Source organism: Saccopteryx leptura, chromosome 3, assembly GCF_036850995.1.
Source record: "Saccopteryx leptura isolate mSacLep1 chromosome 3, mSacLep1_pri_phased_curated, whole genome shotgun sequence".
Lineage (NCBI taxonomy): Eukaryota > Metazoa > Chordata > Mammalia > Chiroptera > Emballonuridae > Saccopteryx > Saccopteryx leptura.
Window position 1 is genome coordinate 67,012,350 of NC_089505.1, and position 20,038 is coordinate 67,032,387.

Genomic DNA, 20,038 nt, shown 5'->3' on the forward strand with positions numbered 1-20,038 from the left:
CATATTTCAATCATATCCCATCTACCTCCACTCCTGACTGCAAACCAAGTGCATCAGACAGCACAGCACACGTGAGGGGCATCTCCCTTTCACCAAACCTGGGGACAGGGCACAGCTTGGGGGCAGAAGAGCCTCGAGGTAAAAGTGGAAGCTAGAACTCAAGTGGGCTCAGTTTGAGACCAGGGGAAGGGGCCCAGGATGCAGCATAGTGGTAGTTCTAGATTCAGCAGCCGGGACCTAGAACCCAGTGGTTTCATGGTAGGCTAGGCGTTTGGAGGTTGTGGGGATAGAAAACAGCGAGGTCTGTCCTCAGCAGGACTCCCTGGAGGGCACAGAGCCTTGAGGTATGGGGGGAGAAGTGAAACTCGGCGAAGGAGTAGGATCTGGTCCAGAACGAAATCCAGACCAAGACTGCATCTTCAGTAGCAGTGAGAAGCCGAGTTGTTCTGCCCCCCCCCTCCTTTGTTTAACCAAATATGGAGGAAGAGCGGACCAGAGTTGGAGGCATCCTCCAGGCAGAACTGGACGCCACAGGAGGGCCAGAACCAAGTCAACATGTGGGCTCTGTCTGGGAGCCCAAGTTCTGGGGTTGAAATGGAGGACCTTTTGCATTCAGTTAACTCAAGTCCTTGAAAAGTGCTCCAACTCTGAACTTGATTGTCCCATTAGCAAGGACACTACGTGGTTTCCAGCATTTGGCGGCCCCCAGTCCCAGCCTGAGCAGGAAGGGCATGCTTTGTATGCTGTCGAATTTGCAAGCCACAAAGGGTTCTAGGAGCCCAACCTGGAAGGCAACAGGCCAGGTTTCCTAAGACCTCTGGCACCATGACAATGACATATTCCTGGCTTCTGTGACCCAGACCAGACGTGGGAGTCTCAAGGGCACAGATTATGCATTCTGGAACCCAAAAAAAGGCACGCGTTGTGGATTTTGGGGTGTTGAGGATTCCAAGGGCAGAGTTGGAGGGGCTGGAGTGTATGGTGGAGGGGGCAAGGCTGTGGACCCCACAAAAGGTTTGGGATCTGGAGTTGGGAAGCAGGGTGGGTGGGGGATGTGGGGTGGGGACTTAGTTGCGCTCCTCCCCCAGGGAGCTGGCTGGGCTGAGGGGCTCGCTGGGGGTGCTGACTGAGCTGGAGGGCGCTGTGTCCACCGAGCTGCGCTTGCTTCCTCCGGTGGAAGAAGTACAGGAAGAGCGCCGAGGCCACTCAGGGGCACGGATGTTGCGGCGGTCCTTGGCAGCCTCCTCATCTTCGTCGTAACGCTCGCCTTCCTCATTCGGTGGCCGTTCCTGGGGATCTTCCTCATCCTCGCTCAGATGTGGGCTGGAGTGCCGAGACAGCGAAGGTGATGGAGGCACTGAGGCCGGCCGTGGGTAGCGGTAGCCCTGGGCCTGTGTGCGTGGCCGTGGGTACAAAGGGCAAAGTGAGCTGAGGTCCCTAGTCCCGCCCTGGCGGCCACTGACCCCGAGGCCTTTCAACTCCAGGTGAGAAGCCCCCATTCCCAGCCCAGCCCTCTAGCTCCTGGCCCAGAGGGACCCCAGGCCGGGGCAACTCACCGTGTCAGCCTCATGGGGCTCGTAGGTGAAGTGTTCTGGAAAGGCCTTGGCCAGTGCCATGTGGCGCGCAGACATATAGTACTTAGGGGAAAAGAACAGGAGGCAACATCAGGGGTGGTCGCGGAACCTGTTGGCCACAGCTTTTACGCAGATGAGCACACTGCATCATTTCCCATTGGCCCCTAAGGCTCAGGGCCTAAACCAGCAATTTTCAACCTGAGTGCCTCAAGAATTTTTAAAAGATGCAATATCCTGTGGTGGCACAGTGGATAAAGCGTCGACCTGGAATTGCTGAGGTCGCTGGTTCGAAACCCTGGGCTTGCCTGGTCAAGGCACATATGGGAGTTGATGCTTCCAGCTCCTCCCCCCCTTCTCTGTCTCTCCTCTCTCTCTCTCTCTCTCTCTCTCTCTCTCTCTCTCTGTCTCTCCCTCTCCTCTCTAAAATTAATAAATAAAAAAATAAAAAATAAAAAAATAAAAGATGCAATATCTGACAATTTAGTCAGGAGCACTGACCTCTTTTCACTTACATTGGCAAATAAAAAAATGACAACAGCCAACATAATAGCCGTCTGCTGTGAATGAATCAAAATTATACCTATTTTTTTGGTCAGATCGGTAAAAGATATATTTTTCGATGTGCCACAGAATTTTAGTAATTAGTTTACATGTGCCATGAGATGAAAACAGTTGAAAATCCCTGGCCTAAGCCAATTATCCATTTTATGGCTCCACCCCTTATGTAGATATCAGAGCTGTGGATGGACAGTCTCTGAGTCAGGTTCCTTTGGCCACACCCTTATGCAAACAGGAGATTTTCTGGCTAATGTGGTCTTCCTGCAGACGTTGATTAATTTCTTAAAGGGACAGCAATCTTTACAAGTAGGAGGAGACCGTCTGCCCCTGCGCCAGCCTTTGAGACTGAGGAACCAGAGACCCAGAACCTGAAGCGGCTGATTTACCAGCAGAGGACAGAAAACGGAGTTAGTTATACCCGGCCTAGATATTTCCAGTCCAGAAGGTCTGAGAGGCGCTCGGTGCGGTTCCGCTGGATGATGCGCTGACGCCTGGTCTGCTGACAGAAGCTGTAGAGGAAGGAGGTGAGCTGCGAGCAGGAGTCATCCAGGCTGCGGAACCGCCGGTCCAGAATGTAGATGCCTGTGGGGGCCAGGACAACGACTCAGAAAACAGACTGGGGAAACTTTCCTTTCCCCTGGGACACTGTAGCACCAGGACCCCTCCTCCCCAGGATTCAGGAGTCATGGTTCTCAGTCTGGGCTCTGACCGTAAGCTGAGGGGTCTGCGATGTGCTCCTCCATGAAGCAGCCGAAACCGGAGAGGTTGGTGGAGACACTGGGGATGCCCATCACGGTGCACTCAGCTGCGGGAAGATGTGAGAAAGGTGCACTTAGCTTTCTTTCACCTTACCCTCTTAAAGCTCTATAAAAGCCTCAGTAGCGCCCTCTGCTGGCACTTTTACCGAGTGCGGGCACTGTGCTGGGCAAGTCAGCTCAGAAATCCAGGTTGTGCACTATTGCAGCCCGTTTCAGAAAGGGGAAGCTAAGAGGCTCAGAAAAAAGAAGTTACTTGCCCCAAGATCTCAGAATGAGGAAAAGTCTATAATTGGGCGGTAAAGATGTTAATTTATTGAGCTCTGGGCCAATGTCTGCCTTTCTTCTTAATCTTCACAACCTGTAAAATGCTTTCTTGTGCCAGACACACCATTTTGGATATTATAGCTACAGGTTGTTTTGACAGGAAGTAAGAAAAGGTCTCTTATTATTGCTACTGCTGTGGACAGAGTAAGTACTATGCTTTGTTTACTACCTTAAATAGCGCGGAGAAATGGTTCAAGGAATTTATTATAATTCTTATATAATGTCTCTAAAATCCTGTGTTTAATGACAAAAGAAAACACTAAATAGGACTTATAGGAAAAATAGGGTAGGGGCCGACTACACAAAACTTATGCACCATTTTAACCACGGATGAAAGAAAACTGGCAAAATTCTGAATTATCATGTAAGCATAGTTTAAAAGACTTGTTAAGTTACTCATAAATTAAGAAGTACTACAGCAAATGTGGTATTTATTTAGCCTTAAAAACATGTGAAAGTAGCCTGATGGAAATGGGTAGGAGGGTTGAGTTTGGGGAGACCACAGCAAAACGCCTAAAAAATGAGGGAGAATTGCAAATAAGCTGTTCCAACTTAGAGCCGGTGTCCAAAAGTAGCCAACAGGAGGAAGGTGGAGCCGTTGGGTCCAGAGGAGAGAGCTCAGGGAGACTTTGCCACATTCAGTTGTGTTAGTGAACTGGGCGCTAAGCTGTTGTTATTGGGGGGTGGCAAATGTCAGCAAACTGGAAATCACGTGTGAAATGTGCACATCAGTACTCCAGTTACACATCACATGAGTGGCTGTGTCACAGACATGCTGTAGCAAGACACACTGTTGCCAATGTCCCTGTTTTTCAGAGGAACTTGGGGCTCAGAGAAGGTGAGTGCCTTGTCCCGGGATCATGCCAGATCGGACCAGAACCCCAACGCCATGATGCACTCACCCGGCGTGTAGCCCCAAGGCTCATAGTAGGAGGGGAAGACCCCAAGGTGGCAGCCACGGACAAACTCCTCATAGTCCACGGGCAGCAGGGGGCTCGTGGAGGAGAGGAACTCCGGGTGGAAAATCACCTGGCGGTGAAAGAGAAGGGCTCAGGCACCCTGTCCAGCTACTGTCTGGGATCCCAGAGTGAAAAGCTTGTGTAAAGTTACACAAGTCAGTGGCAGGACAAAGATTTGAGTCCAAGTCTGTCTGCCTCCAAAGCTAAGGTTCTTTTTTTCCTTTTCTTTTTTTTTTAGAGAGAGAGAGAGAGAGAGAGAGAGAGAGAAGCATTGATTGTTATTCTACTTATTTATGCATTTATTGCTTGATTCTTGTATGCGCCCTGACCGGGGATGGCACCTGCAATCTTGCCTTTGGCATATCAGGATGATACTCTAGCCACCTGTGCTACTTAGCCAGGGTTACTAAGGCTCTTTGTAGGGATAGCAGTCCTTTGGTAAATTCAGTAAGATAGGGAATGTGAGGCCAGGCTCCCTCCACCTTCCCGCCAAGCCCAACCCACCCTAACCAGTGCCCTCACCTTGACCCTGTCAGCACTGCTGTTGAAGAGGCCAATTCGGCGGATAGTGGTCAGGATAGGGTCTGAGGAGTCATCCAGCATATTGTGGGTGCACACAGGGGGGAAAGACTGCCGCTGTAGGGGCCAGAAATGGGGAAGGAGTCAGGGAAGGTACATACTGACCTTGGCAATCCTAGGAGACTATAATTCTCACTAGGCTGTGGGGCAAAAAGCCCAAGAGATTAGCAGGATTTAAAGATTTCCTACATGGCTCCATGTGTAAAGGTTCTCTTTTCCTTTTAACCGCCATGAGCTAAAAAGAAACTACAATTCCCAGCTGTCTTTGAGGCAGAACTAGTGTTAACAAGTCCCTGTATGAACTACAGGAAGTTGTAGCGATTTTGTTCTGTATTCTTGGCTTTATCATCAAAGAAATTCAAAGATACTTTAATTTCCCCCAGTGGACTGGGGGATGGGAGGTGAGCAGAGACTGTATCATATGGTAGCAAGCTTCAGAGGCTGCTGGAAATTGCAGATTTTTTTTTTTGCTATTGTCTTTTTTTTTTTTTCAGGGACAGAGGGAGAGTCAGAGAGAGGGATAGATGGGGACAGAGACAGGAACAGAGAGATGAGAAGCATCAGTTTTTCATTGCGACACCTTAGTTGTTCATTGATTGCTTTCTCATATGTGCCTTGACTGCGGGCCTTCAGTAGAATGAGTAAGCCTTTGCTCGAGCCAGAGACCTTGAGTCCAAGCTGGTGAGCTTTTTGCTTAAGCCAGATGAGCTCACGCTCAAGCTGGTGACCTCGGGGTCTCGAATCTGGGTACTCTGCATCCCAGTCCGACGCTCTATCCACTGCGCCACCGCCTGGTCAGGCTGTCTCTTATTTTTAACTTTATTCATTTTAGAGAGGGAAGGGAGAGAGAAAGGGGGGAGGAGCAGGAAACATCAACTCCCAAATGTGCCTTGACCAGACAAGTGCAGGGTTTTGAACCGGTGACCTCAGCATTTCAGGTTGAGGCTTTATCTACTGCACTACCACAGGTCAGGCCTGGAAATTGCATTTTTTTTTTGCTCTTTTTTTTGTATTTTTCTGAAGTTGGAAACGAGGAGGCAGTCAGACAGACTCCCGTATGCGCCCGACCAGGATTCACCCGACACGCCCACCAGGGGGCGATGCTCTGCCCATCTGGGGTGTTGCTCTGTTGCAACCAGAGCCATTCTAGCGCCTGAGGCAGAGGCCACAGAGCCATCCTCAGCGCCCAGGCCAACTTTGCTCCAATGGAGCCTTGGCTGCAGGAGGAGAAGGAAGAAAGAGACAGAGAGGAAGGAGAGGGGGAGGGGTGGAAAAGCAGATGGGTGCTTCTCCTGTGTGCCCTGGCCGGGAATCAAACCTGGGACTCCTGCACACCAGGCCGACGCTCTACCACTTAGCCAACTGGCCAGGGCCAGAAATTGCAGAATTTTAATGAAAATCTTGGATTTCTTTCTTTCCAACCTGTAATTGTCTGTACTTCCACCCCCAACAGAGGCCTAAAGAAACCACAATTCCCATGAGAGGAATGCCCACTGATTTCTTCCTTCAATTCCCATTGGAGGAGGATAGAGCTAGTATAACAGAAGTCTCTGGGTGGGTGGGGGCAAGTACTGCTGGGATGTTTTGTTTCTTGCAATATTCCATCATTTCTCTCAAGAGTTCTGCACACCTTCAATCTACTGACTACAGCAAACCAAGAAATTACAACTCCCAGCAGCCCCAAAGCAGAAATATGCTTAGTGAGGCAGACTACCCTAGAGACTACTGGAAATTAGTTTGGCCAGAAACAACCTGTTTGTGCTATTTGACTGCTAAAGTTTTCTTTTTTCTATTTTTTGTGTGGCCGAGACAGAAAGAGTCATAGAGAGGGACAGACAGACAGGAAGGGAGAGAGATGAGAAACATCAATTCTTTGTTGTGGCTCCTTAGTTGTTCATTGATTGCTTTCTCATATGTGCCTTGATGGGGGGGGGGGGCTATAGCAGACCGAGTGACCCTTTGCTTGAGCCAGTGACCTTGGGCTCAAGCTGGTGAGCCTTGCTCAAACCAGATGAGCCTGTGCTCAAGCTGGCGACCTTGGGGTTTTGAACCTGGGTCCTCCACATCCCAGTCCAATGCTCTATCCATTGCGCCACCGCCTGGTCAGGCAACTGTCTAAGTTTTCATTCCCCAGAGAATGACTCACCAACCTTGATCACAAGTGCCAAAGACCCTTGACTCCAGAGAATAAAAGAACTCTTAACTCCTAGACATCTCTGGGCCAAGGGAAACCTCAATGTAGCCAAAACATCCAGGGGCTACTGGGAATAGCAGTTCTCATTTGGTGTCTGACAATTTTCTGAGATAGTAGCTGCTGAGTTTTCAATGCTCAGAGAATAAGTCTTTCAGGTGACCACCTGACTATGTCTAAAAAGGTTCAACCAAACTACCACTCCTGGCAGTCTCTGGGGGCAGAGGTGGAGTTGGTATGCAGCAAGGCTTCAGGATAGCTGGGAGCTGAAGTTCTCCTTCTGTGGCTGCCTTGACTTTCTTGAGTTCCCTTCACCTGTTGTCCATTGACCCTGAGAATACAAAGAAACTACAACTCCCAGCAGAATAAGCTATGGGAAATCAGGCTGCCTTACTGGCTTCTGAAAATTTATTTATTTTTTATATATTTATTTATTTACAGGGACAGAGAGAGAGTCAGAGAGAGGGATAGACAGGGACAGACAGGAACAGAGAGAGAGATGAGAAGCATCAATCATCAGTTTTTTGTTGCAACACCTTAGTTGTTCATTGATTGCTTTCTCATATGTGCCTTGATCACCGGTCTTCAGCAGATCGAGTAACCCCTTGCTCGAGCCAGTGACCTTGGGTCCAAACTGGTGAGCTTTTGCTCAAACCAGATGAGCCCGCACTCAAGGTGGCGACCTCCGGGTCTCGAACCTGGGTCCTCCGCATCCCAGTCCAATGCTCTATCCACTGCGCCACTGCCTGGTCAGGCGGCTTCTGAGAATTTAAATTCTACTAGTCAGCTCACACTGGACTTCAGTATTGATTCCTCTTTTAGTTGCCCAATAAAACAGAACTCCCAGCAATTGCTGGGGCCAGAGCTGACATGGCAAGCTGTCTCTGGGGCTTTTGGGAACTGCCATCCCTCTGCTCTGGGATCTAAACCATACCTGTGTGGCAAAGATAGCTCTCTTCATCATAGTGAAGTCCTCTTTGTCCAGCATCTTGTTCATGTCCGGGAGGCTCCCCCTGCAGGGGGAGCAGGGGTATGCAACTGAGAAGGGGTAAAGAGAAGGGAGAATGACCCAGAGCATGCAGGGCTGAGAGTAGGGCACTCACACCAACAAGGATTCATAAAGCTTCCTTCCGAACTTCTCCTTCACTGTGTTGGCAGTATCCCTGGAAAGAAAAGCACATCACATATACACCAACCACTTATTGTCAGGCTTTGGGGCTGCCCAGAAACTGAGGTCTGAGCATAGACTGGGGACCCAGGAAACAGGTCCTGGAAAGCTCAGGTCCCTTGTTCTTTGCATCAGCTATGTGGCCAGGGATAGGTGGACCTCCCTCTCTGACTTCAGTGACTCATCAGTCAGACCAAAATAAAAATAGCATTAACCTCAGAGATTTGCCGTGAGAGCTGGATGAGGTCATGACAAGAAGTACACAGTGCCCAGCACACAGCAAGCCTTCCAGAAATGTCTGCTATTATTAGAACCTGTACTAGTCCTAGCAGTGGCAATGATAAGCCTCATTTCATAAAAAGGGAACATTATGTTGATAGAAGAGAATTTTATGTACACAAAGCTAGCAAATAGTGCCACCCTAAGGCCTCACTGACATCCCTCTGCTCACAATCCTCCCATAGCTCTGGCCTCATTTTCTATACTTTCAGTATAGGGCACTCTGCTCCAGCCCTACTGGGCTCCTCACTGTTTGTCAAACACACCTCAGGGCCTTTGCACTGGCTGTTCCCCAAATCCACACAGGACTTCCTCCCTCATTTCTTCTATTGGTCTCTCCCCAATGGTGCTTTCTCAGTGTTGCTTGGCCTGACAACCCTGTCTCATATTTCTGTGCTGCTGCTATTTATTTTTTTCTGCCACCACACTTTCTATAGAATTTTCTAGAATGTGAGCTCAGTGAGGGTAGGGATTTTATCTTTTTTGTTCACTTCTGTGTGCACAGGGCCCAGAACACATTAGGTGCTCAATGAACATGTGATGACTAATGGATGGGTTTTATAGATGGGGAAGCTAAGGATCAGAGAGGCATAGGGTTTGCCTAAAGTCAGAAAGCCAGCAAGGATCAGTGGTACAAGTTGGACCTCGCTGGTTTGATATCAGAGCCCTGGTTGTGTGGTCACACTTGTCCCGTCTGCGACTTCTTACTGCCCCCACGCTGGAGATGGTCTTAAGCCAAGTGACTTCACTAGGAGAGTTGGTGGGGCAGGTTGATCATGTTACAGATGACAAAACTGAGAATCCAGGAGAAATGCTGGACCCAAAACACACAGCTAGGACCCTGGGCCGAGGGCTGCTGACCAAAGCTGCTTGCGCACGGCTTGGCCCTTGAGGGTTTCCACGTTGAAATTGTTGGTCCGAGCTGGCATGATGAAGAAGGCGACTACCGTCTGCTCGCTGCTGTTGACCTAAGCAGAGGAAAGGGATAACACTGGAGGAGGCTGAGGCCACCCACCCTTTCCCACTCCTCAAGACAACTAGTACCCTGCCGTGCCCCTGCCTGTCAAGGAGAATTACAGAACAGAGTAACCATCCCCACTGGGAGTCCATCTTCTTTCTGGGTCTCTATACTCCCCCCTGACACAGGGGATTCTCTACCCCCACCTCCCTGGGTCTCTGTTCTTGCCAGTATGGACTGACGTTCTTGTCCTCCCTCCGTCCCCCTCACAGCCCAGGCCTTACTCTGAGCAGATAGTTGAGCCGGGCCAAGGCCTCCAGGAAGACATCCGCCCCCTTGTTGGAGAATTCGTAGCGGCCAGCAATAAAGAAGTACAATGTCTTGTCCAAGTTAAAGTCCAGGTGCCTAGAGAAGCCATAAGGCAGGGTCAAGCTGAGACCCTCACCCTCTAGCCATGGCTTCGAAACGACAAACCCAAAAACTGCAGGGGCAAAGAACATCACAGACAGTATAGAGGCATCATGGAGACTCCTGAGACGTGTGGTTATTTCCTCCTTAGATGGGGATCTAAGATCCTTTAATACTCAGCTGTTGTCCTGGCACTCAGGAGTTGCAGAGGCTGAGCCCCAACCCCTCCTCCCTAGAGAGCGAGGTATCTGGCCCACATACCCATAAAAATGGCCCCGCACAAACTCCTGGATTCGGGCTTTGCTCTGAGCATGGAGGTTCTGAAACTCATGCATGGCAGAGAACTTCTTTACATTCAGTCCATTGGGAGTCACGATATCTGGGAATAAGGGAGAAGGTCCCATGTTTCATTTCTTCATTTCTTTATTCAGATCAATGTAGTTGAATAAATAATTGAAGGGAAGACCCCTTTTCTTTTTGAAATTTGCTTCAGTAGCACTTCTCTGGGTTCACCTGGTAACCCAGCTGCCCTGCCACTCAGACGCCTTCTTGCCTCATATTACTTGCTCATGTTCACAAGCATAACTACAACTCCCATCAGCTCCTGCAAATGGCTAACCAGATGGGGAACTAATCTACATTGGGGTTTCTGGGAGTTGTAGTTGTTTCGTTGGTCCCATACTACCCTGAGCTAGAAATGATTAAACATCTCCATACTGCTTCTCCCAGAATATACCCTCTACCTTCAAGCCTCTTTTAGCCTCACAAAAATTAAAAGCACACCACTGAAAAACTATAACCCCTATCAGCTCCTGGGATGAAATTCCAGGAATATAAGGAGCTGACAGCAGGCCCTGGCCAGTTGGCTCAGTGGTAGAGCATAGTAGGCCTGGCGTGCAGGAGTCCCGGGTTCGATTCCTGGCCAGGGCACACAGGAGAGGCGCCCATCTGCTTCTCCACCCCTCCCTCTCTCCTTCCTCTCTGTCTCTCTCTTTCCCTCCTGCAGCCAAGGTTCCACTGGAGCAAGGTTGGCCCGGGCGCTGAGGATGGCTCCATGGCCTCTGCCTCAGGCGCTAGAATGGCTCTCTCTGGTCACAACAGAGCAATGCCCCAAATGGGCAGAGCATCGCCCCCTGGTGGGCATGCCGGGTAGATCCCAGTCAGGCGCATGCGGGAGTCTGTCTAACTGCCTCCCTGTTTCCAACTTCAGAAAAATACCAAAAAAAAAAAACAAAACAAAAAAAAAACAAAAAACCTGACAGCCAAAGGACTTCTGGGAGCTGTAGTTCTCACCATACATCCACAGAGAATCAATGCTATAGCCTGGGAAAAATAAATAATTCTCTAACACTGCTTTTCTCAAGAACAAAATCCAATGAACTGCCATCTCCTTTCAGAAGACCAATATCTATATTAGCCAATAAAAGAATTTTAACAATTTCTGAAATTAATATCAAAGAAACAACACCTCCCATTAGCCTCTAGGGCAGGGGTCCCCAAACTACGGCCCACGGGCCACATGCGGCCCCCTGAGGCCATTTATCCGGCCCCCGCCGCACTTCCGGAAGGGGCACCTCTTTCACTGGTGGTCGGTGAGAGGAGCATAGTTCCCATTGAAATACTGGTCAGTTGGTTGATTTAAATTTACTTGTTCTTTATTTTAAATATTGTATTTGTTACGTTTTGTTTTTTTTACTTTAAAATAAGATCTGTGCAGTGTGCATAGGGATTTGTTCATAGTTTTTTTTATAGTCTGGCCCTCCAATGGTCTGAGGGACAGTGAACTGGCCCCCTGTGTAAAAAGTTGGGGGGCCCCTGCTCTAGGGTGTACCGGTCACCTACCAAGGGCCTTCTGAGAGTTGTAATTCTCTGCTCTTTACAGTAAAATAATTGCTATGGGCCTTGGCACAAGTAACCAACTACGTCATTCAGGACTAGGGATCCCAGCTTATCATCTACCTGGTTTCCTCTTGAGTAGATGCTGAGCCTCGATGGCAGTGATCTGGGACACAGTAGTGAAGACATGAGCGCAGTGGGCCGCTGCCCGCTCCATGCAGTAGCGGTGATAGATTTGCCTCTCACCTGCTTCCTTGTCCACATTGAACTGGGCAGCAAAAAAGGACAATCAAGTTAGGAGCACTGGGTAGAAGTCTGAAAGTCCAGACTCTGGGGTCCTGGGGGAAGTTGGAGGCTGGACTTCTGGGTCTAAGGAGGAGAGCACTGGAGACTCCTGGGTCCTGAAAGGGAGTGTGATCCCCTGGGCCTTTGCAGGCAGCTTTGGGCTGTCCTGAAATACTAGCAGCCCCCAACTTGCCACATTCCCAGCTCACATTCTCCAGGTTGTTGTAGAAGTCCACGGAGCCAGCACACAGGTAGCGCCCCAGCAGCGTGGCGTGGGTGGTGAAGATCGTAGCCACAGGCAGCCGCCGGGCACGACACAAGCAGAGCCCAACACCTGCCAACCATTCATGGAAGTGTGCAGCCACATGCGGCTTCTCCTCACTCTGGGCCAGGAACTGTGGGGCAACAGGGACAGGCCCGCTGTGTCTCCATGTGTGATGTAGAGACAATCAGCAATCCCCAGTGTGGACAAGGTGGCGGAGAGAGGCAGGCAAATCTATTACTGCCACTGCACAGAGTAAATGGTGGCTGACTGCCATCCTAGAGGACAAGGAACTATAAAATTCTTGGGGCAGCCGGACCAGATGACCTCATCCCTGGGGTCTCCATAGGAGCTGGAGTTATTTTGGCCAACCTTCTAAGTCACAGCAAGACTGAACTGGAACCCTGGCCAGTTGGCTCAGTGGTAGAGTGTTGGCCCGGCGTGTGCAAGTCCCAGGTTCAATTCTCAGCCAGGGCACACAGGAGAAGCACCCATCTGCTTCTCCACCCTTCTCTTCTTTCTTTCTATCTCTCTCTTCCCCTCCCGCAGCCAAGGCTCCATTGGAGCAAAGTTGGCCCAGGCTCTGAGGACGGCTCCATGGCCTCTGCCTCAGGTGCTAGAATGTCTCCAGTTGCAACGGAGCAACGGCCTAGATGGGGAGAGCATCGCCCCCTGGTGGGCATGCCGGGTGGATCCCAGTCAGGCGCATGTGGGAGTCTGTCTCTCTGCCTCCCGCTTCTCACTTAAGAAAAAAAAAAAAAAAACTGAACTGGAAAGACTAAAATTTTTTTTTTTTAATTTTATTTTATTTATTCATTTTTAGAGAGGAGACAGAGAGGGAGAGAGAGAGAAGGGGGAGGAGCAGGAAACATCAACTCCCATATGTGCCTTGACCAGGCAAGCCCAGGGTTTCGAACCGGCGACCTCAGCATTTCCAGGTCAACGCTTTATCCACTGCGCCACCACAGGTCAGGCAAGACTAAAATTTTAATGTCCCCAATACCTGGACACAATTCCTGGAGACCTTTTATCTCAATCATGAGTATGCGTGTACTTAATACTGGGTAAAGGATTATAACTCCCGGAATACAACAGAAGCAGCCAGTTCATAAATTGTTTATCCTGGGGCATGAGAAATAAAGTTTCTCAAGCTCTTTAAAACCTAAAAGGGGGTCAGAACCAAGTTTCCTGGTTCTCAGATAGGCTGGCATTTCCCAAACACCCAGGGCTCCATCTAAGAACCAAGTCTAACCACTATCAGGCTAGAGAACTACAACTCCCAGAATCCCCTGGGTGACCCTCCAAGCCAGGCCAACCCAAGAGCTAATGGCAGAATTCCTATACCTGAAAAGCTAGAGTGAATAAAGCTGAGGTTGAGAGTTTGGGTCTCTGAGGAAAAAAAAACCATCTGGGTCCTTGTACATCCATGCTTCCAAAGATAAGAGTTAATCCTTGGATTAAAGGATTTACTACTCCCAGAATGCCCTGAAAGAAACCAGTTCCCCTCTGGCCCCCACCCAGATCCCTCTAGCAAAGGGCTGATGGCCATTGTATCAATAGTTTTGGGCCTAGTTTCAAAAGGAGTGACATGAGGACCAGTAGTGGGGCCTACCTCACCCAGGAACCAGGTGGTGAGAAAGCCAAAAAGGACGGCGTCGTTGGCCTCACGGTCGTACCAGGGCACCCCAATGTTGCAGGTGTCCCAGAGCTCCCCCTTCCAGCGCTCCAGGGCCCAGGCCGAGGCACCCACATCCAGGAGTACCACCAGGGGGCTCCCCTCGATCAGCCAGCGTCCAAAATACACCTGGGGAGACGCACAGGGAGGTTTAGGACTTTGACCACGGTCTCTGGGCACAGCGTCCGTGTTTCCCCCACCAGCAGGCAGATGTCTGGGCTTACCAGTCACTTCTTCCATCCTGTTTCTGCATTCGCTGATCATTTCTCACCCACTGCCTTATTTCTCTATTTGCTGTTCATTATTCCCACCACAGTCTTTTCCCATCTTTGTTGCAACATTTTTCCTGTCCTTGCTTAGTTTCTGTAACTGCTGCTCTCTCCACCGTACCTCCCCCCCACACACACCTGCTGCCTCCTTTCTCTCCTGACCACACATTTCACATGTCTGTCTCTGTGTCCTGGCGGCCTTGTTTTTCTACCCTGCTAATCATTATTCCGACTACTGTCTTGTTTCTGTTCACTGCCACATTTTTCCCACCCATTGCGCTGTTTCTGACCCTTTCACTGTATCGTCACCTGCTGCCTCCTTTTTTATTTTTAAGATTTTATTTATTGATTTGAGAGAGAGAGAAGGAGGGAAAGGGAAGAGCAGGAAACATCAACTCATAGTATGTGCCTTGACTAGGGAAACCCGGGGTTTCAGACCGGAGACCTCAGCATTACAGGTCGACACTTTATCCACTTATCCACTGCGCCGCCACAGGCCAGGCTTACCTGCAGCCTCTTTCCTCTACCCTTAGGCCCATGCTGTACTCGGCAGCCACACTTCCACCACCACCTGCTCTGCTTTCCCGTCTTAGGGCTGCATTTTTCTACCCAATGCTATGTGTGTCAGCCTCGCTGTCTCATTTCTGCCCCTGCCACATTTTCCTGGTCTGCTTCTTTTCTTCCTGAGACCGTGGCCTAGGTTCTGGGCCTGCTGCCACAGCTTTATCCAGCTGACCAGCAGTCACCCTCCTCCCCAACCTGGTCCTTCCCAGCCCTGGGAGCCTGACCCTGGTGCCCCTCCCCCTCCCAGCTGTTGTCTGCCCTTTTGCTAGGGGGGGGCTATTCTTAGGCCCCCAGCATGTGGGGAACAGCTGCCATGGGGGGAGGGCTGGGTTGCCCTAGGGTTCCTTGGGGACACCTCTGGCCTGACTGGGCTCTAGACCCCACCCCAAACCAGGAGCTGTGAAGGAAGGAAGGAACCACTGTACCTGTCCTTCCCGAGTCCCAAGCTGCCTGTCCTTCAGACCCCTTGGCCTCATACCCCTCTCTTTGGGCACCAGCCGCTGCTCTGTACTGATGCTTCAGCCCTCACCCAGACCCCTGAGGCTCTGCCCCCCCCTTCAATCCCTGGCTCTGCCCCCCCCTTCAATCCCTGGCTCTGCCCACAGAAACTCTCTCCTCAGACTCTGCCTGATGACTGCTCCTCCCTTCATCAGCATTTCATCTTCCTCTACCTTCTATGTCATTCTCTCTGAAACATCGGGCTGTCTCTCTCCTGTACCCAGACCCTGTTTCTCTCCTTAATGCTGTAGTCCCTGTAGGGTAGGGGAACCACCATCACCTTTTGGGACACTCAGTCTCTCTCCATCCCTCTCTCTCCTTTGTCTGTCTACCTCACTCTGCAAGTTCGGCTATTTACAGTAATAAAGATGACGATGATAATAATAACCATGACGATAATAGCTCACCCACATTGCTAACTTCATGCCAAGAACTGAACTGAAAACTTTATTAACTATTTCATCCTCCCACAACCCCATCAGGCAGATGCTGCTAGCCAAGGTCACATGAACCGGAAGTGGAGAAGACAAATTTGAACTTCAGGCTCTAGAACCCCCACTCTGGCCACTTGCCTCACTCCAAGTCTACCTCCCCTGGGTTCTGGCTGGCTGTCCTTCTTTCCACTTAGCTTTTTCTCTCCTTGTGTCTGAGGATCTTGGCCTCTTGGAACCATCTTTCAGTCTCCCCTATACCTGCTGTCTTGTCTCTCTATTTAGCAATGTCTTAGAGCTTGGGGTTTACCCACCCACTTGATGGGGACCTGCATCTGTCTAAGTGTCAACTGTACCTCCACTACATCTGCTCGGAAAAGTACCAGGTCACCCTGTCTTTCTGTCCCTGCCTCCCTCTTTCCCAGGGGCTGTGTCCCCCACCCCACCCACCCCTTCTCCATATGCTGCTCCCACCCTGACTGCACGCACCCACCTACCTGCCCTCGTCTGAGCCATTTCCCACCTTGCAGCCCTTGCTGTTCATGGAGTCCAGAGTCCTCTTCAGAGCTGGGGTTGGGGGCTCGAGCAGCTCCACCTGGGTCCTCACTCCCTGCTCCGTGTACGGTCCTACCAGGTAGTAGTTGTCGCCCCACTCATCTCCTGTCACCTTCGCCTTTGTCTGCAGTACCGTGTAGATGCCGCCCACTGTGGGCCCCAGCCCATGAGGACAGGCCCCAGCTGAGGTCCACAGGTCTGGGCCCTGGGGCAGGGTGGGGCCCTGGGAGATGCTGAAGCCCAGACTTCTGGCTTAGAGGGAAGAGGGGACTGGGAGCCCGTACATCGGAGTCAGAGGGAGGAGGAGATAGGGGCTGGAGGACAGTCCTCCTGGGTCTAAGGGAGAAGGGGGCTGGAGTTGGAGCTTTAAGGGGGGAGGGGACTCAGGCTAGACTTCGGAGTCTGAGGGAATTAGGGGCTGGGGCCCCAAGGATGACAGAAGCTGACAAGGATTACCAGGCCCCAGGTTCCCCAGTTCTCAGCTTACAGGAGCTGGGTGTAAATTCTCAATCAGGCTTGAGGACACAGTAGGGCCCTATTTGGCTCCCCATAGTTGCCCAAGAACAGCTGGAATTGTCAATCCTTGCCCACCAGGGACTCTGTTGACCTGTTCCCCAGTCTCCTCTCCCCAACCGGAGACACAGGCAGATGGGACCCTGCCCCTCCCAGAACTCCACTGCAGGAGCCTGGGCCCCCAAGCCTCCTGACCTCCTGGAGCTTGGGCTCTGGTAATACATGGCTCTGTGTTCACAGGTGTAAGACTTAGTCCCTTTCTCTCCCAAGATTTAGCTAAGCAAAAAACCCCACCTCCCTCACTTATGAGGAGCAAGAGGCAGTAGCTGGCAGGCTTGCAGCCCCACCTGGTTCTCCACACCTGGAGCCTCAGGCTCTCTGGAGCCCTGGACACAGAAATCCAGGGCCCCAGCCACTCCCATCCCAGGGCCCAGCCCCTGACCAACTTAGGACTTCCCAGCCAGTACCCAAGTGGTATGGCCACAGGCACCTCTACTTCTAGGAACCCATCGCTCAAGGCCTTCACCTCCTTCAGAGCCTAGGCCCCAACTCTCTCCCATGCTGGAATCTAAAAATTAGAAACTCCAGTCCCCTCCCATCTTTACTCTCAAGTGACCAGTTCCTCCATACTCCCAACACTATTTATGCATTCTGTCCCACAGTCAGCTTTCTTCCAAATCCTGAAAGCCACAAGTATGAAACCCAGGTTTGTACTAAGAAGTGTCAACACCCCCAATCTCATTTCCCGATCAGGACCCAAGTATGGGGAACCTCCCTCCCAGACCTGAGGATCTTTCAGATTAGTCCCTCTTCCCTAGGACCCAGGACTGGACCTTCCAGTCTCCTTTTATCTTAACAGCCAGAAGACTCATCTCCACCCCTCCAGGGTCCAGGGGACATATCCCAGCCCCTCCCCAAGGACACAGGAGTCATAGGCTCCTTGCCCAGAACCCGAGTCATGGGATGTAGCCCCGTCCCCATATCACTCGAGAATCCCAGGCCCCCATCCCCAACTGTCCTTTTCATCCGGTCCCCACTACCTGGAGTGCTCACCTTTGTTAGCCACCTCCCAGGCCACTTCGAAGAGTACTGAGTTCTCCAGGTCGAAATCATCCTCCCAATCTTCCAGTCCCGGCAGTGAGGTGACGGATAAAGTGCGGTTAAGAGGCATGGCCGACGCGGGAAGGGGGCTCCAGGGGCCACAGGTAGGGGTGCCGGAGGTGTCTGCGGAATGCACCCGGTAAGGCGTAAAACCAGGTAGCTGGCGCCTGAAGGGAAGCTTGCAACGCCCTCGGCTTCCTATTGCACGACTACACCCCCGCCCTCGGGCGCTCGGACCTAAGCAGGAGGCGGACGCAGAGTCACTGAGCCCTATGGGGGTCCTGCAGTAAAACCTTGCGGCCACCAGGAGGCAGTGCCCGCCCCCTGGGCAGCGCCATTGGTCTGAGCCTGGGGTCGGGGCTCCCACGTCTCCTCATTGGTGGACAGCGTAGGGCTCGCTCTGCCCCGCTACCTTTTTAGTGGTCGCTGCGCTAAGTGATTGGTCTTTAGCTCCTTCAATCCGAAGCGTGAGGGCCCTCTAAATTGCGCGGGGGGAAGGGAAGTGGGTGGAATAAGGAGGAAGGGGAGCGTGGGGAACGTGTAGTTGCTCAAAGAAGTGGTAAGAATTTTGCAATCAGCTTCAGCAAGGACGCTTGGGTAAAAGGAGGAGGAGCCAGGAGGGGTTGGGAACGGACCCAGGAGTTTCGGCCTAAAAAGTGACGACTTGTCCTACAAGGAGAGTTTGCATATTTATGAGGAACCACCGAGACCTTTGGAGGATCTGGCAGTCTAGAGGGGCCAGAACGCCTCGTACTTACTACGTTTCCGTTTCCGTTAGGATATTGGCGGTTGGTGAGCATCATGGCAACCGTGGTAAGTGTCGGCGTGCGGAGGACCGAGGAGCAAACCTGTTCCCTCCAGCCTGATGGAGGAGCGGGCCGGGGGGTTCGGACTCCTGGGTCTGAGGGAGGAGAATAGAAAGGTCTTGGATCCCGGAGTCCTGGGTTCCAGTGGATATTTACGGTCTTAGTGGTCAGCTCTGATAGCAACTCTTAACTTCCAGTCCTCTGGGCGCAATCAGTGGCCAATTCTGCAGTCCTTTGCCTTAAAGTCTGTGGAAGGCTAATCAATAAAATAAACGCTGTTTAAAAAGAGAGTGATCAGGTACACTGGGGTTGGCACCAAGTACTTGCTTAAAAAATAATCTGAATGGAAAAGGGTGGGGCGTCCGGATGTCTGGGTCCCGTGGTAACTCCAGTTCAGATGAGGGAAAGGTGGCAGTGAGAGTTACTGGTGCTGGGGGATGAAATTTGAGTCTTGCCATTTCCACAGCAAGGGGGTGAATTGGGAAACAGAAGAGGAAAGGGCAGTGGCCATACTCCTGAGACTCAGTTCCCATGAGTGTGGTTTAAGTATTGGAAATATGAGGGGCTGGTGCGTGCTGAGTTTTAAAATGACCTCTGTTTCCAAGGGGTTAATCGGCATCAAGGGGATCGATTGGAGAGGCTTATGGTGAAAGGCAAAGCCTTGTAGGAGGTGGGTCTGTCTAGTTGGGATTGCTAAGGGTTGGGATTTCTGGATTCATGTCTATTTTTGGCCTCAAGTGAAATATGATAGCCTGTGTAAGGTGTGTGGGAGGTATGTTCTCATTTTTCTGATAGTGGTTTGGGGGCAGTGACCAGTGCTCTCAGTTTCCAACATCAATGGAGATAGAGTAAGTGGGAGGGGCCACAAACAGCAAGGGAGGAGCCTTGTGACCACGTGGAGGTCAGGAAGTCTAAATTTTTTTTTTTAACAGAGTCAGAGATGGATAGACAGGGACAGACAGAAAGAAACGGAGATATGAGAAGCATCAATCATTAGTTTTTAGTTGTGCGTTGCAACACCTTAGTTGTTCATTGATTGCTTTCTCATATGTGCCTTGACCAGGGGCCTTCAGCAGACCAAGTAACCCCTTGCTCGAGCCAGTGACTTTGGGTCCAAACTGGTGAGCTTTTTGCTCAAACCAGATTAACCCGCAGTCAAGCTGGCGACCTCGGGGTCTCGATCCTGGGTCCTCTGCATCCTAGTCCAACACTCTATCCACTGCGCCACCGCTTGGTCAGGCAGGAAGTCTAAACTCTTAGTTCCAGAGACAGTAGGGTTCTCTTAGGTTGGATGCCTGCATCTCCTCATTCTGATGGAAGAAGAGAGACTTGTGGGAAGGAAGGAAGGTTGGGTACAGTTGGCCAAGGAGCTGGGTCAGCATACTGGCTTTTTTTTTTTTTAAATAGACTTCAGAGAAAGAGGAAGTGATACGTATGAGAGAGAGAGAGAGAGAAACATCAATTTGTTATTCCACCCACTTATGCAT

The 20,038-nt window shown here is 51.0% G+C and overlaps 2 protein-coding genes across 4 annotated transcripts in view; one reads left to right on the forward strand and one right to left on the reverse strand.

Annotated features, from left to right (window-relative positions):
* Positions 1-18,280, reverse strand: GYS1 (glycogen synthase 1). Of its 2 annotated transcripts, none has more exons than XM_066373940.1 (17): positions 18,158-18,280; positions 17,698-17,868; positions 16,100-16,281; positions 13,752-13,943; positions 12,087-12,272; positions 11,716-11,860; positions 10,018-10,135; positions 9,633-9,753; positions 9,252-9,358; positions 8,047-8,106; positions 7,878-7,956; positions 4,696-4,809; positions 4,117-4,243; positions 2,842-2,937; positions 2,551-2,714; positions 1,557-1,637; positions 1-1,391 (listed from the first exon to the last, which is right to left on the reverse strand). In XM_066373940.1, exons 2-17 carry the CDS (start codon positions 17,813-17,815, stop codon positions 1,068-1,070), a joined length of 2,214 nt encoding a protein of 737 aa, XP_066230037.1. In that variant the 5' UTR covers positions 17,816-17,868; positions 18,158-18,280; the 3' UTR covers positions 1-1,067. The 2 variants fall into 2 exon arrangements, with proteins under 2 accessions (XP_066230037.1, XP_066230038.1); XM_066373941.1 differs by lacking the exon at positions 18,158-18,280 and adding an exon at positions 17,983-18,054.
* Positions 18,252-20,038, forward strand: part of RUVBL2 (RuvB like AAA ATPase 2) — a 25,609-nt gene continuing 23,822 nt past the window's right edge. Inside the window, exons 1-2 of one of the 2 annotated variants that reach the window (XM_066373943.1) lie at positions 18,252-18,304; positions 18,524-18,558. In XM_066373943.1, coding sequence (XP_066230040.1) covers positions 18,547-18,558 — 12 coding nt within the window. In that variant the 5' untranslated portion in view covers positions 18,252-18,304; positions 18,524-18,546. Of the gene's footprint in view, positions 18,305-18,523; positions 18,559-20,038 lie in introns of those variants that run through there. The other variant, XM_066373942.1, reaches the window with a different exon arrangement.

Bases quoted from the DNA above. Each gene is read 5' to 3' on its own strand.
- GYS1 (XM_066373940.1), bottom strand. From the start codon at position 17,815: ATGCCTCTTAACCGCACTTTATCCGTCACCTCACTGCCGGGACTGGAA. The intron at 8,107-9,251 runs GTCAGCAGCCCT...TTTTCTTTCCAG, and splicing joins GCCGTGCGCAAGCAGCTTTG to GGATACTGCCAACACAGTGA. The intron at 4,810-7,877 runs GTATGGTTTAGA...TGGCCCCTACAG, and splicing joins GAGCTATCTTTGCCACACAG to CGGCAGTCTTTCCCCCCTGT.